General features: G+C 36.9%; 2 protein-coding genes across 3 annotated transcripts; one reads left to right on the top strand and one right to left on the bottom strand.

Annotated features, from left to right (window-relative positions):
- Positions 1–1,160: 1,160 nt before the first annotated feature.
- Positions 1,161–10,549, bottom strand: LOC306863634 (YTH domain-containing family protein 3-like). Of its 2 annotated transcripts, XM_079407124.1 has the most exons (5): positions 10,403–10,549; positions 10,040–10,064; positions 9,386–9,465; positions 7,179–8,825; positions 1,161–2,829 (listed from the first exon to the last, which is right to left on the bottom strand). In XM_079407124.1, exons 1-5 carry the CDS (start codon positions 10,424–10,426, stop codon positions 2,806–2,808), a joined length of 1,800 nt encoding a protein of 599 aa, XP_079263250.1. In that variant the 5' UTR covers positions 10,427–10,549; the 3' UTR covers positions 1,161–2,805. The 2 variants fall into 2 exon arrangements, with proteins under 2 accessions (XP_079263250.1, XP_079263249.1); XM_079407123.1 differs by lacking the exon at positions 1,161–2,829 and having other exon boundaries at positions 6,798–8,825.
- Positions 10,550–13,066: 2,517 nt separating this feature from the next.
- pdha1b (pyruvate dehydrogenase E1 subunit alpha 1b) lies at positions 13,067–15,732 on the top strand (the record flags this gene model as incomplete). The annotated part of the gene is given in 9 exon segments (XM_079406553.1): positions 13,067–13,140; positions 13,467–13,551; positions 13,626–13,718; positions 13,809–13,964; positions 14,113–14,187; positions 15,114–15,181; positions 15,368–15,476; positions 15,564–15,569; positions 15,571–15,732. Coding segments are annotated over 9 exon segments (828 nt in total).
- Between the last annotated feature and the right edge of the window lie 1,092 nt (positions 15,733–16,824).

Here is a 16,824-nt window from a genome sequence, read left to right as displayed (position 1 = left end):
AAAAAAAAAAACGTTTAGCAGTTTGAGCCAGATGGGAGTACTGATACATATGTGGCGAACATGGTAAAGTCTTAATTTAAAGCCACCGTCTTAGTAATTACAACTTTTTCTGCAGCACCAGACAAAGAGGAATTTCCTCTGTCACGCAGAGGGATTCTCTTGGCAAGCCACCATTAATTGACTTTACAAAGGTGCAGATTGGACAACAAGTGCCATGTTCATGCTGTAATTGCCTGATTAAAGATGAAGAGGCTTCTGGGCGAGAGAGGAGACCTCTGCCTTTTCCACCGAAATGACATAAGACCTTGCCACCGAGTTCATGTAGCTGCACACTCATCCTTGCTTGCCATTATACTCTTCCAGTGGAACAGAATCCTTTTTAATATAATTTTCTTTGTACTGGTGTTGCTTTTTTGTAACATACAGTACATGCACACAAAAATATATTCCTGTAATATTTACCTTTTTAAAGGAATCTAGTGGACCACTGGTTTTCATTGCAGCACATTTGGTTAAATAAATATATAAATAAAATATAAAAAGAAACAGAAACTGTTAGTGTTAATATATTAATTAAACACAATTCATGTTATTCTAGAAATTTCAAGAGTTGTAAAAAATAACTTGGGGAGGGGGGTAACAAGAATTATGATTTCAGATAACACCTTGATTGTATGTTTCTTAGCATTTAAAGCAAGTTAGAATATTTTATTACATTATTAAAATATTAACATAATTTACATTAATACTTGTAAATTGTATTAAGTATTTTTAATTATATAAATCTATCATTCATTATATTATTGAGGCATTAGGTATTATGTATTTTTTACATAATATTTTTGTTAGTTTATTTATTTTCTTTTTATTTTATAATAATTTATTTGCCCAGATACTGGGTTCATTTTTTGACCTTGGCACAGTCATTTTGTTATATAGTTATTTATATCTGTTCATCTCAATAGATTTCAGATTAATTAGGAAAGTGAGGGATTTAAGAGAGAGAGAGAGAAAAAAAGAAAAACCAAATAGTCTTTCACAGAACAAGCTTTCCAGCAGCACTTCAGCCACTAGAACTGAAATGTATTGGCCAATAGCGCCACCTAATGAATGATCCATTAAACACAACAACTCAGGGTAAAATTCAATCAGAAACCATTTCCATAAATCTATATTTATTTTTCAAATCAGATTAATTAATCACATCATACCTCAATTAGCATCAGCATCATTAAGAAGCATTGACTTACAGTAACCTATACAAACATGGCCTTAAACCAAAGCACAAAGAGGAAGGGAACGGAAGGCTTCTCTTTTTGCAGCAGTGTCATCTTCCCGCTGATTTCGACCGTAGAACATAAACCCAGATGTGATGCCTGTTCCATCACTGGGTCCAGTTCTTCTTACCCACAACCTCCTGAAGCAAGAACAGCCTAAAGTTGTCTGTGGAGAAGGCAGCTTCCAGTGAACAAACAGGAAATAGCAGAGACTGTAATTACTTTGCATTACTCACAGATGTTTGAGAAGATCAAGTCTTATTGGCGGAGTGTGATCTCAAGACACCGGCATCTTCCCAGCGGGGAAACATTCGAACTGTAACGTCAGGCCATAGCAACAATATTAATTTGATCATTCATTCAATCAATCAATATAATCAAGACCTAAATATATTGTTTCATTTGCATGGCCTCAGAATAATGCTCAGTATATAGTTGCAAACAGCAAAACCGAAAGTTCTCATGCAATACAAATTTGGGAGAAACGAATAATGTTTCACGCTCATTAATTAAAGAAGGACATTCTGAAAGGAAAAACTCGAAACGTGGCATCGCTAAACATGGATAATGTTTATTTTAGCTAGTGAGTCACCTATAGGAGAAAACTGTCATGTTCTCACTGAGCTTCAGCAATTCGGACTGAATCCTGATTAGCAGCAGATTAGAATCCTGATCAGTCCAAAAAAGCGTTAAAGAGGTTCTCCTGAACACCAGGCCTGGTTACGTCTGGGGACGATGGACTTCAGAGGAACTTATGGCATTTCTGAGCAGGTTTCTCCTATGACAAATGCACTTTTGAATGACAAGATTGCAGGGAAAAAAATAACCAAACCAAAAAAAGAAAAAACAGGAAAAAAAATGTGCATTGGCTGGTGTCATTCTACACCAAGCTGCAAAACTATTATACACAGAAATAGATGCTGATACACAAAGGTGAAAGGGCTACTCTGGAAGCAGTCTACAATATCAGACGTGATTACTCTGACTTGGGATTCAGTCAGGTGGGACGCAAGCTTCTGCACCTCAATTATGCTTTTTACAGCTTCACGTAAACTCAAGTAAAGATTTTTCTTTCCTTGGATACATAATTCTTATCTCCTCGGAGTGTGCTCAAATTTAGAGCGCTAAAATTTAAATGATTTACCAAAACAAACAAAAACAAGACAAAACAATAAGCCTACAAATACATTTGAAATCCTCAGAACCAACTACACTGGTTAGTCGGTTAATACCAAACAGATGTCCAATGATAGTTAAGGATACTGGGTAGAAGCTTTTAGAAGGACTGAAAGTGCTTTAAGATACAGTTTACGTGAGTGATTTTCTTTCCGTTTCGTGCGAGACTTGAGCGTAAGGGCAGATCCATCAGAAGTTGACAAAGAAAAGTCCACTGTCGTGATTAAGTGTTCGTACATCGTATTCAGCAGAAAAAATACGTCAGTACCCCATTCTTACTCTGAGGTTACACAATATTTAAGGTTCTACATCATTAGTGTTGACGTTCTCTACCAAGGAGAGCTCTGTAAACCTACTGTTTATTTCTATTTCGCTCCTGTAAAGAAAGAGAAAGAGAGAAAAGAGACAAAATTAGATGATTAAATGGAACAAGAAGCCATTCAAATTTTACTAAGCTATAGTTTGTTTTCACTAAAAGAAATGAAAGTGTCTTTAAAACCTCTTGCGGTGTGTTATTTGTTTAAATAATATAAAAGAAAACTAACATTTAATTTTTTATGGTAACAATACATTATAATGTTGTGATACCTTTCAATGTATGAAAAATTTATATTAATTTTGAATTCTGACTGAGATTAGACAGTGATATTAAATTAGCGTTTCTATGAAGGAACTTTACCTTTGTCATCATCTAACTCGAAGTCAAATTTGAAAAATGAGCGCACAATTACATTTCTAAGATTGACTGATGTAAATCAACTAAATAAAATTAATTTGAAAAACATTATACATGTTGCGGGTCACCAAGTAAGCAATTTTGAGAATCTTTCTAAGAAAGACTTCAAATGTTCAAAGATTTCAAATGTTATTTTGCTGAAGATGGTGGTCCAACCACTGCTTGCAATACTGATTCTGCGTATCTGACGAATCAGAACTGCTGATACAGACAGTGGTTTCAAAACAGAATGAGGCTGATTAGATCTCTCTGACATGCAAATAGCAAAACTTTTCACCCTTAAAATATAAAAATATTTTTGACATGTTCACAGGAGATGAAGACCTCGGTTACATAAAAGCCATTTTTTCTACATTAGGGTGGTTGTCCCACATGTTGTATGACCAGCTGAATACTACTCGATTCATCTTAGTAACCCCTCTTGGAGCTATTGGATTGGATGTAATGATATTTACAATGATGTAACTGAAAACCTGCTTTTGCATGATGACCATGCTATCTTAATGTTGCTCAGAAACAACTTAAAGGCATAGTTCACTCAAAAATGAAAATTTGCTAAACAATTACTCACCCTGAGACCATCCAAAATGTAGTTGAGTTCATCAATTAAGCATTACATAACTTGCTCACCAATGGATCCTCTGCAGTGAATGGGTGCCGTCAAAATGAGAGTTCAAAAAGCATCACAATAATCCATAAGTAATCCACACAACTCCAGCCCATCACGTCTGGAGTTAAACAAAGTGAAAAGCTGCATGTTTGTAAGAAATAAATCCATCGTGGCGTATTAACTTTAAAACTTACTTCTGGACAAAATAGTCCATAATCCATAACATTTCCTCCAGTGAAAAAGTTCATCCCCTGTTGTTCCCTAACATCAAAATCCACTGACATTTTTGTTTAAAACGGTTTTTGCTTGGTACCAGTGCTTGATCTGTGCATCTTTCCTTCCTGATTCAGACAATATTTTTCAGTAATCAATATTATGATTAAAGGACTCTTATTTTAGTCAGAAGCAACAGTTTGAAGTTAAAAACATGTTAATGATGTATTATTACAATCGTTATAACAAACATGCTTTTAACTTTCACTGGAGTTGTGTGGATTACTGTAATGTTTTTTTTATCAGCTATCTGAACTCTAAACCAACGGAACCAAATCACTGCACACTACAATTCTCCAAATCTGTTCCGATGAAGAAACAAACTCATTTACTTTCCTGAGGGCGAGTACATTTTCAGCAAATTTCCATTTTTGGGTGAACTATTCCTTTAACCCTCTGGTGCTGTTCGGTCATTTTTTGAATGTAAAAACTTACTTTTTAACTTTTACTTTTGTTGTTGTTTTTACTTCACCTAAATAGAATGTAACTTGGTAAAGGTTTTGGCATATGCTATGTTAACAAACACACAAAATCATGGATATGATCTGAAAAAGTAAAATGGTCCTGAAAAAACTTGCATTGTTGTACTGCTCGCGGTCACACAAAAAAGAAAAAAAAAAAAAAAAAAAAAGAGTGCGATGTAAATGCATGAGAGGTGAATTTCCTTTAGTGGGAACATGTGGCATAATAATATCTTACTAAAAGTTCACCGTTTTTGTTTTTGAGATCTCAACCTCAATTTTGGAAAACAACTTGATTAGATTTATGAATTTTGTGCCGTTTTAGAGTAAAACATTAAATATTTTGGAAAATTTATATTTCATAGAAAATGTTAAAATAAAATTGAGCATTTCTCATAATAATACATTTCGTTTCCCTTTTTTTTTTTTATCTACCAAGTGTCGTCTTTAAAAAGAGAAGAGACCAAACTTAAGTCTGTGCTACAAAGCATTTGAGATTTACAACAGTTTAAGTAGGAAATTTCATTTTCAGGTATATGCTCAAAAAGGGTTACCAGGTAATAAATGGATAATAATTATCCCATAAATATGATTTAATACCATACCATCTAAGAATACAAAATATTAAATAAAAATTTCACTGGGAAAAAAAAAAATCTGTCATTTTTAATCACCATGTGAGCAGCACCAGAAGGTTAACATATTTTAATGCATAAATCTGTTACATTTAAAGCTATCATAAAGATATGAGGCAAAAAAAACCTTGTTTACTGGCTAAGCAGAGGTATGTTAGTTACATCAGGAGTCATGACTCCAGTCTGGCTCTTGTATTTCCAAACAACATAAAGCCATTAATACACTTAATTGGAGATACTGATTGCATTATAGACAGTGCTTTTATAGCCCCACTGTTGGTGACTAAATCAGTTGTCAAAATATCAATGACGCAGACTGACAGAATAGATTAGAATTTATTAGCTCATCATTCTTAAATGCTTGACATTTCTGATGATAATAAAAAATAAATAACCGCAGTTAAGCGTCACACATTTATGAATGCACAGTGCCATGCTATATAATGCAAATTTTTTTTCTATAAACACTGCTGTATGCCACAAAATTAAGACCACTTCATTAGATTAAATAAAGCAATAAAGCATAAGATTTCACAAATTAAACCAGAGGCCTTGGAGACCTTTTTAATTTAAATAGTTGATTTTATTATGGCTTTGGCAATCTACACATGATTGGCAAGGTAATAAAACAGAAAGAAATGAGGTTCTGAGAAAAACTTAATCTGAGGTTTGATAATCTCTCACGAAAAAAAAGAAGAAGCTAAATTAGTCCAAGTACAACAAGACATCATGATTAGGCCAAGCACCATTTTGATTGCAATTTTTTCCATTTATGTTCTTGACTAACAAGTTCATCCTAAAATGGCTTACGTAAAGATACACATATATTGTGTAAGTGACAAATACTCAATCAGCTGAATACAAATAACATGCTGATGTAACAAGGCCAATAGAGTTGCAGTGCTGCATACAGGCCATATACATGCAGCAACAATTTCAGTCAATTCACAATTTGGTTATTCACAGGAGTAAAAGCAGCAGCTTAACACTGATAAAACACAGAACTCTGTTCAGCCGAAGTTTATTGACAATTAAAACATTTATGGTAGCTTTGGTCAAAATATCTAAAACTAAAAAACTGCTGGCATTCATTCATGTTTATTCCTTACAGGCACGTGACGGCAAAACATTGCAATGGTTATCACCATGTAAACCATCACAAGTTTGGGAGTCACTCCCAAAACTCTGAAGTGAATACATGACCACAGTAGTACAAAGTTGGGCCAATGAGTTTAGTGTAGATATTAAACCTTCTAATGCCGAACAATTTCCAACAACTTCCAAACAAGTTTAAGCTCTATTAGGATGAGATACTGAATGACTTTCAGATGTCATATTTGTTCAGATGCAAGACACAACACATTTTTAAAGGTTTGACCTGATAAACCCCCAAAATCATGTGGAATCTGATCTAAATGCTGTTTTCATAACTCACAAGGACAAAAAGCAGCTGGTGCCGAGGTAACAGGACACAGACATCAATTATTTGTGTTGGTTGAGCAGGAAATGATGCAAGTCCAATCTATTAATGGGACATCTGCCTGCTGTTTGAGCAGAGACACTGATTGGCGTCACAGCTCAACGCCAGCCTGTGTCAATAAATGGTCAGAGACTTTTTTTAATTTTTTTAAAGAACCATTTATTTCACAATACCTATCTTCTGAGACTTTAGCAGTTCAATTAATTGAAATATAGGGGAAATGTGTTATGTGCAAGCAGTGTTGAGCAATAACACAAATAATTTATTATGTGACCACCAGTAATGATGTACTGGGTTACCAGATCTAACATTTCATTTCTAATTATGACCGACTGCACTGTTTTTGTCTTGCTGCTGCCTATTTCTGAAACGCAAAAGAGACAGAAAGGCTTGGAAATGAGTTGCTATTAAAAAAAACTACCTTTGGAAATGGATGGACATGCTGACAGCACTAAAACAATGTTTATAAGATCTAAAGGTGCAGTGCCTGCTTTCTGCTATTGTGAAGAGTGGCAGAAAGCTGCGCTTACCCTTCGCATGGCTTCCTCTTCCTCCTGCCGCTTTTCGTAATGTGCAAAATCGTCAAAGATTGAGGTGGTATGCTTGAAAGTCGCAATAATTTTAAGCACTTGCTTTGCCTTTTCTAGGGGCACTTCCTGAGTGTCCCTGGAGTTGGTGACAGGCTTGTTGTCATTGTTTTCTAAGCGAATGTGCCGCAGTTGGTTATTGGGCACGTCCTTAACAAAGATCCATTTCACCTCAAACTTGCCCTTCCACTTATCCTGGGACCAGACGCCGGCGTAGGCGTTATAGTCCACGGTTGACTTCATCTCAGCCACACCGCAGAAGTGTCCGCTGCCGTTGACGCTAAAGAGCAGGTACAGTGGACCTTTGGCACCGAGCGAGCGGTAGGCGCCGTCCAGACGCTTGTTTCCATGCTCTGTGCTGCACCAGATGGAGTACTTCATGGAACGGTGGATGTCATCCTCCGAGTAGCTCTTGATGATAAAGACCCGTCCGTTCTTCAAGTTCCAGTCAAAGTCTTTGGGGTTGTAATTGTTGAGGGCCTTGAGCTTCTCCAGCACAGGGTGAACCTCACTGGAAGAAGGCAATGAGCTCATGGGGACTCCCGTCCCAAGGCCAAAGTTCTCCATGCCGCTGTTCTGGTTAAATGTGGTTCCTCGGTTCCGAGGAGCCACCCAGCGGTTTTGGGGTGGGAGGTTCTGTGCCTGAGGTGGGTGATGGGGCTGCGGGAGACCTGGTTGCGAGTGATGGTGAGGGTGGGGAGGACCTGGAGGCAGCTGCTGAGGGTGCTGGGGAGATTGTAGCTGGAGCTGCTGGTGTTGGGGTTGAGGAGGCAATGGACTCTGCAGCATGGGCTGAGGTTGGGCCAAGAGTTGCTGCTGCACCAAGGGCTGAGGCGGGAGCATCTGCTGTGCAAGAGGGGGCTTGGTGATGGAGCCTTTGTCCTCCCAGGTCCCAATGTTCATGTTATGCTTTATTGGCGGAGGAGGAATTGTGCCGCTTCCTAAACCCATGTTGGGCTTTGTCTTCAACTTGGGCTGAGGTTTAGCCGGTTTCCTCGCGATGGCAGCCCACGAGGTGGGTTTTGGTGCGGAGGAGCTGACGGGTGGCATGCTGTTGGCAGCCATGCTACTCATACCCACCGTCCCACCTAAAGGAGATCCAACCGTTTTTGTAACAGCCGACATGTCGGAGCCGAGCTTGAGGCCGGCCATTCCCTGATCGATACTACTGAGCCCTGGAACTTTACTAAGTTGCGAGTCACTGCCAAATCCAGCCTGTCCATCAGCAATGGCCCGGCCCAATGAGCTCGGGGGATATCCGTAACTGCTGCTATATGCTGAGCTCTGTGTAGACTGTCCCTGAGAACCACTGGTGCCCCAGGTGGAAAAGTCTGCATTTCCAGGAAAGAAGTTAAATCCGTGTTGGCTGAGAAATGGGGGCGTGTTGCCTAAAGCACCAGGTTGACTGAAGACTCCGTCGGGAATGAAGTGATGCTCACCATTGCTCATCTGTCCATACGTGGTCAGGTACGGCATAGGCGGGTCTCCTGCGGTGGACCAAGCAGCCTCTCCCAGGGAGTAAGGGAATCCGATAGAGGGAGCATAATAGCTGGGCATGTAGGGATCAGACATTGGTGGGTAGCTATTACTCTGTAGGGGTTAATTAAAGATAAGTCAGTAATGATAATGTAACAAACCAGTGGCTAAATAAAGATGTGACACTTTTTTTTAATCAATTTAAAATTTAATATTCTATTTTCAATTAATGCTGTTCTTTTAAACTTGAAAAAATACATGCATCAATTTCCACAAAACTATTAAGCAGCACAACTGATTTCAACATTGATAATAATAAATGTTTCTTGAGCACCACATCAGCATTAGGTGGATTTCTGAGGGATCATGTGACACTGAAGAAATTATAAAATTATTTCTGCATTTTTAATGTATTTTTAATCAAATGCAGCTTTGGTGAATATAATAGTCTTCTTTAAAAAATATTTATTAAAATCTCCACAAATGGTAATACATAATATAGATGATAAGTATCAGAAAATAATAAAATATGGAAGAGGTCAATGGTTTGTTACATATTTATTTATCAGTTTAATCTTTAATGTAATGGAACACTGAAATGAAATCATAAAAATGGTAATACTAATATTTCCTGTACTGACAACTAATATGACAGTATAAGGACAAAAACTCACCTGATTTGTCTGGCTGCTCAGGTAATTGTCAAAGTCATCATCATTTACAGCATCCTTCTGATGCATCGAGCCGTTTTGCACTAAGCAAAATTACACCAAAGACAGAGACAGGGTGTCAGTTAGTTTTACTTAGTTCAATCCACCATGATGTTGATAAGAAATAATGGCACGCAGCAAAAGTAAATTACACTTGGAAATGATTATGTCTAAGCAAGAACAACAAGTAAAAGCATATTAAAAACTCTAAATTGCTTTATCGGTCAATGTCACGACTATAAAGTCACATGGAGAGCTAGATTAATATCAATACTGGTCTACTACATAAAATATGATTCACAGAAGGAGTGACTATTTATAAATGCACATCAGTAAACTAAACCCCCTTAAAGAGACAGTTCACACAAAATGAAATTTCTCATCCACGTTGTCCATTTAACTTTCTTTGACTGAATGATAGCCTCAGTCAACATTTATTTTAATAGCTGACTGAATATAATGCTGACTGAAGGTGTATGTCCCTACCATGATGTGTATCACAGAAGAACAGAACAGGTTTATAATAACATGAGGGTGAGTAAATGGTGACAGAAATGTAATGTTTGAGTGAACTGTCCCTTTAAAAATGGACAGAAAACGAATCTTTTCATCACATACCTTTGTTTCCTTGTCCTTTAGGTCTCTGATTTTGGGTTCAAAGTGTGCAGACAGTGACAAAAAGACAAAAAACAAACTATGAACATAAGTTTATCACGACTAGAACATGGATACAATGATTCGGCCTAGCAGAAACAGCTATCAAAAACCCAAGACTCCCAGGAGAAGCGGCTTGACTATGATTGACGTTAGCTGTGTTTAACAACATAATGAAGAGCCTTACTGTGCGTTAGTTTGTTTTGAAACGTTTATTCCTTCCAAGCGCGCCAATAATGCTGTCTAAGAAGGCAGATCACTAGGTTTTAAAACACAGCCACTACCTGTACATGCGCTATCATGCTTATATAGTTATATGGATGGAACCTGATCGACAGTTGTCGCAGACATCCTCCGGGAGCCCGAGCTGATCGCTGTTATAACTGTCCACGGCTGTCTTTCCTGCCACCGCTGCGGGTTCCTCTCTCTGGATTGCCCTATAATCACAGCGTAACGTTATTTCTCAGGCGTTGATCTCCTCGCCCGGTTTCAAACGGTCCTCTCGGCGGTACTGACAGCGAACGTCAAACGGCTGGGGGAGGATGGCTACTGTGTGATGTGTTTAAATTAGTCCGAAACATTCACACTCTGTGTAACGTCTGGAGAAAATATTACCCCTGCTCTGCTCCACAATGGCGGATGGGCTCTGATTCTCACTTCCGTTTGAGCGCTGACCTTCCGCCAGACACGCGCCTGCTTTTTCCACACAGTGCAAAATATTACTCGCGACTACTAATGTTGGCTTTAACTGAGTTATTAATCTACTTTGTACATTTTGTGGGTTTACAACGCGGTTTCTTTCGGCTTGTTTTTGGTTAGATTTCTGTACATTTATTAAGGATCACATCATTCCCAGCTTTTTCAGTCTATGGGTTTTCCCTTATGACATGTTTTATCATAAAAGACTATATTTAAATAATCTGCTGCTTCTGTTAGCTAAATTTAGCATACATGTTACGTAAACAAGCCTTTTTTTTTTATTAAAAATTCAACAATACCTTAAAGCAATAAAAAAATATATATATTTTTAAATATATTTTTTGAATAGTAAAATATGCACAGTGAGAAACAAAAATGTGTTTGGAAGTGAAATAATGATATAAAAAAAGCATAAAAATCATATTTTCAATTATTAATAGTATTTAGAAGTAGTACCAAATACATTTTAAAACATTTTAATATTATATGTGACATTACATATTCATTTGGGGGGGGGTAAATATTTAGTTATTTCATACTTATTATTATATTATTTTAATAATGAAATCACGTGACAAATATTTTGCAGGGCATACCAAACAGGCAGGTGAAAATAAGACAAAATATATCCATGATGACAACATTAATTCTGCTATAACTGCTCTTTACCGCTTGGTGACGCTGTTATATTTTTTACGAAAATAACATGACCGTAAATGACGTTCTTAACAAGTCATCAAAATAAAAGTCCCGTTACTGCTAATAACCATCAGAATGGTTATTAGCACCCCATGGTTATATATATATAATGGTTATATACACCCCAATAACCATCAGAAAATTGTAACTTAATTTGCAAACCTCAAGAAGATCCGGGCTATATCTGTTATGTTATATCTGTTATAATAATTTCCCATAAGAAATTTAAAAATATCAAAATGTAAATCAGTTAGTCATTGTGTGAGACTGTTCTCAGATTTGCTTTTCTATTAAATTATTTATTTATTTACAAAATACAAATACAAAAATGTACCTGTCACTTTACAAACGTGCATAATATGACTTAAAATTGTTATATTATTTTAATATCTATTATTTTAATATTTATTTAATAATTTCATTTTGTTGCTGTTGTTGTGCAAAGTTCAACTGAACTTTAATTCTTGAAACAGAGTGCAGTCCGATCCTCGGCTATACTGTGTTTCTGGCTTCAGCTCACTGTGTGGGGCTGATCCTCCTGAAACACTCCTGCACACTCAGGCTGGGCTTTGGAGCATGCAGAACATGCTGACAGTGATAGCAAACACACTTAAGGGTGGTGCCAAAATAAATGTAGGTATTATAATGTACATGTGTTTGCTGTAAAATAAGACAGAGCATTGAAAGAATCAAGCTCTGTTTAGCTTAGAGGCATTAAAAGATTTAGCGAGTCTAAACTAGATCTCTGCGGTCTCATCGGCCTTGTAGATGGTGTACCGTAAATGCAGAGTCATGCTTACTGTAAATGAAATGGCCACCAGATTTGATTAAACTGCAGAGTCATGCCCTGATTTGGTCACTCTATTGTGTGTTTAATTAACATAATAGGTTGTTTTTAGCTTTTCAGTCTGTGACACTGTCCAAGTGCAATTGAGAATTGGTATAATAATTTGTATGGACCACATTGTGGTCTTTTTCTGATATGCAGTCTTTATGTACTATTTATGTTCATTTACAGTATGTAAATACAATATGTTTTACCTTTTTGTTATTAAGTGTTATTTTGCAATGCTGTTTCTTGAGCACTAATTCAAATGATTTCTGAAGGGATATTCAACTCTGGAGTAATGATTTCTAAAAAAAACACAGCAATAAATCACATCTGATAATATATCAAAACAGAAAACATGTATTTTATTAAAATTGTAAAATTATTTCACAATATCACTGTATTTACTAAATTTTTTATCAAATAAATGCAGCATGGGTGAGCTTAAGATACTTTTTTCAAATACATAAAAAGAAAAACATTAAAAAAAACTAAAAAAGAAATAGAAAATTGAATCCAAACCTTTGAAAGACAGTGTTTATATAAAGCTGTATATAAATAGCAACTGAACTGCATTGGGTCCTGTTGTTGATTTCTTTTATTTAAAGGGATAGTTCACATGTATACGTCATGGTACTGTCATGAACGCACAAAGAAAAGACAAAAGAAGAAATTGTTCGATAAAGTCGTTATTTTTGTTTTCTTTGTGCACAAAAAATATTCTTGTAGCTTTATAAAATTACTGTTGGAACCACTGATGTGACATGGACTATTTGAACAAAGTCCTTACTACCTTTCTGGGCCTTGAACTTGATTGTTCCGTTGGTGTCTATGGAGAGTCAGAGAGCTCTTGGATTTCATCAAAAGTATCTTAATTTGTGTTCCATTCTTAACGGGTTTGGAATGATATGACATGAGGTTGAGAAATTCATGAATTTTCATTTTTGGGTGAAGTATCCCTTTAAGAGTTTCATCATTTACAGCAATAGCTGAGAGAGACGTTCTTACATATCAAAATTGGACTGTAACTAAAAAATACCAAATGAATCTGAATCAAATCAGAATCAAATTGAATCAAGAGCTTGTACTAGGAATCAAATCAAGAAATGTGTATCAATGCCCAGCCCTTATTTGAACATGTTTACAATCCATTTCAGTTTGAAGGGGTGGTGTTGCCAAAGGCAAGGGTGGCTTTATGAACATGTTTGCCAAAAATTTCTATGGCGGGAATGGTATTGTTGGTGCCCAGGTGAAATGCACGCACCATAGCTTACGAGAATATTACATCAGGCATTTCTAAATCTAAATGTCATTGTTTTGAAGGTTCCTCTTGGGAAAGGTGTGGCCCTGGCATGCCAGTATCAGGGTAAGAATGAGGTTTGTGGCACTCTGTATGGGGATGGAGCTACTAATCAGGTCAGAGCAACTTTTCCTCCATGTGTTCACAAGTTTGCGTGTGATCTGCTGTTGCAAAATAATGTCTTATCTGATTAATCTCTTTATCAGGGCCAGATTTTTGAGTCGTTTAACGTGGCAGCTTTGTGGAAACTCCCCTGTATTTTTATCTGTGAGAATAATAAATACGGCATGGGGACATCAGTGGAACGGGTCTCAGGCAGCACAGATTATTACAAGAGAGGAGACTACATTCCTGGTCTGAGGGTAACTACTTTTTTTTTTTTTCTTTTTTTGCTGCCTCATCCTGTTTTTATGTTCACCAGTGCGTGCAAATTTATACAGAAGTACATAAAATGCACATAAGTCAAGCAAATGAGCAAATAAGTCAACCTTGTTTCTTTGTTTTCTCCAGATGGATGGTATGGATGTTCTCAGCATGATAGAGGAGGCAACCAGGTTTGCGGCAGATTATTGCAGATCTGGAAAGGTAAAAGAAAAGTGACATATTTTACTTGCTTAACAAGTCAAGGAGAGGTCATAGATTTAAAGGAGTTCACCCTAAAATGAACATTTGCTGAAAATGTACTCACTCTCAGGCTGTACGAGATGAATTAGTTTTTTTCACCAGAACAGGTTTGGAGAAATTTAACATTACATCACTTGCTCACCAATGGATCCTCTACAGTGAATGGGTGCCGTCAGAATGAGAGTCAAAACAGCTGATAAAAACATCACAATAATCCACAAGTAATCCACAAATTTCCAGTACATAAACTAATGTCTTGTGAAGTGAAAAGCAGCATGTTTGTGATAAACAAATGTATCATTAAGACGTTTTCACTTCAAACTTTTGGTAAAAATGCCACAATAATCCATATTAACAGATTCCTCCAGTGAAAAAGTCCTCTTACATCAAAATCCACCAACATTTTTGTTTAAAACTGTTTTTGCTTTGTGCTTTATCTGTGTATATTTCTCTCCTGATTCAGATGAAATGACTTTTTCACTGGAGAAAGCAACATTACGGAGTTGTATTTTAGCCAGAAGCAGTTTGAAATTCTTGAAATTTCTTACACATACACAGCTTTTTGATGGACAGGAGTTGTGTAGATTACTTGTGGATTATTGCGATGTTTTTATCAGCTGTTTGGACTTTCATTCTGACGGCACCCATTCACTAAAGAGGATCTATTGGTGAGCAAGTGATGTAATGCTAAATTTCTCCAAATCTGTTTCGATGAATAAACAAACTCATTTATATCTTGGATGCCTTGAGGGTGAGTAAATGTACATTAAATTTTCATATTGGGGGGAAATGTTTTTTTTTAGGCACGGGCTAGTTTTGTAAATTAAAATTATTTTTGGGAGATCCGGTCTGTACTGGTGGGCAAATGTTTGGCCTATGCTCTTCAGGGTCCCATACTAATGGAGCTCCAGACATATCGTTACCACGGCCACAGCATAAGCGATCCTGGGGTCAGGTGAGGTTGACCTTCAACCTTCCCCCCGTGGCAGGCGCTCATCCTTCCTCAGTTCATTTAAAATCCTATCCTCATCTGCTAACCTCCATAATCACAGTTCTTCCTCTTTAGTTTTAGGTAGTTTGCACATCATTTCAGTGAGCTCACAGTTCGCTGTACTCTAAATCAGTGCTTTTCTCTTTTTAGTTATCGCACACGTGAGGAGATTAAGGAAGTTTGCAGTAAAAGTGACCCTATCACTATGCAGAAGGATAGTATGATTGGTAACAACATGGCTAGTTTGGAAGAGATCAAGGTACTTGATGCATTACCAGGTACGTAATGAATACTAGAGGGTTAACACCTACCATATCACCATGTTATGCTGTTGGAACCATGACAGGACATTCATTGATGCTGAGATTCGAAAGGAGATAGAAGAAGCAGCACAGTTTGCTACCTCTGATCCAGAGCCCCCGCTGGAGGATTTGTGCAACCACATCTTCTATAATGGTGCACCTTTAGAGGTCAGAGGCACCAACCCTTGGATGAAGCTGAAATCCATCAGCTAAAGAACCTGCTGATAATTCAGAATTTCATTCCTCATAGTACGGATGGGAGCGCTGTTCCTAAACCTATACGCACAAAAATATTGGATGAAATTGTTTATCCATAAAGTCATAATTACATTCCATAACCGCTGTTATTGCCTCTATATTTAGCAATCAGTTTGGCAGACTATTAATATATTAGAAAACACATAGCACAACATACAGCAATAAATATTTAGAGCAATACTGGAAAAATAGATTATGAATAAATGAATGGGCATCTTTACTTATAGACGTGAAATGTGAAATCAAAGGCCTCTGAATGAAATGTTGGCCTATTACAAATTATTTGTAACAATGATACAATTTTCATGTCCTATATTAGTGCGATGCTGTAAGTTCATTTTAATATAATATCCCAAAGCCTAAAATGCTGTTAGTAGCCTACCAAAATTTCACTAGCATCTAAGCTTAAGCAAATATTAGTCAGCACATTATTCTGGATTTCAGAACACTAAAATGGATGGAATGAATAAATATGTAATAATTTGGCTTACATTTGTGTCAGTTGTGTTCAGTTTGCTCGCCACCGAATGAATGCAATTTAAGTCCTGAGTCACTGAAACACACAAAAGAAATGACCATAGACTCACCAGCAGGTGTCGCACTCGCCACCTGCGTCAATCAAGCGTCAAATCACAGCTTGACATGGTGCATTCTTACACACTGTACGTTCCAATGTAATTTGATGCCACCCAAAAAATATGATAGATGATTATAAATCGATCTACATATTTACGAGTGTACACATACAACGCAGGATTGTTAAATTCATGTGCATAGTAGATTTCATCGTAAGCAAAAAAGATGCACTGCCCTTTGGAATGGATTTAAGAAATAACTAAAACTGTAAAATCATAATCTGATTTTTATTTATGGTTGCATGCAGAGAAGAAATAATGCAAACTCTGAATGGGTGCAGCTAGGCCTAAATGTACGGATGCAGATTTGCCAACTTCCATACAGTAAAATATGGTATTAATTAATGTAATTATTATATGAAAACCTGTCAGCTCAGATCACAGGTTGGGGCATCGAACGCACTGCGCTCCT

Source organism: Barbus barbus, assembly GCF_936440315.1.
Source record: "Barbus barbus genome assembly, chromosome: 44".
Lineage (NCBI taxonomy): Eukaryota > Metazoa > Chordata > Actinopteri > Cypriniformes > Cyprinidae > Barbus > Barbus barbus.
The sequence above is the reverse complement of the archived record's forward strand: the minus strand, read 5'-3'. Positions and strand labels throughout refer to the sequence as shown.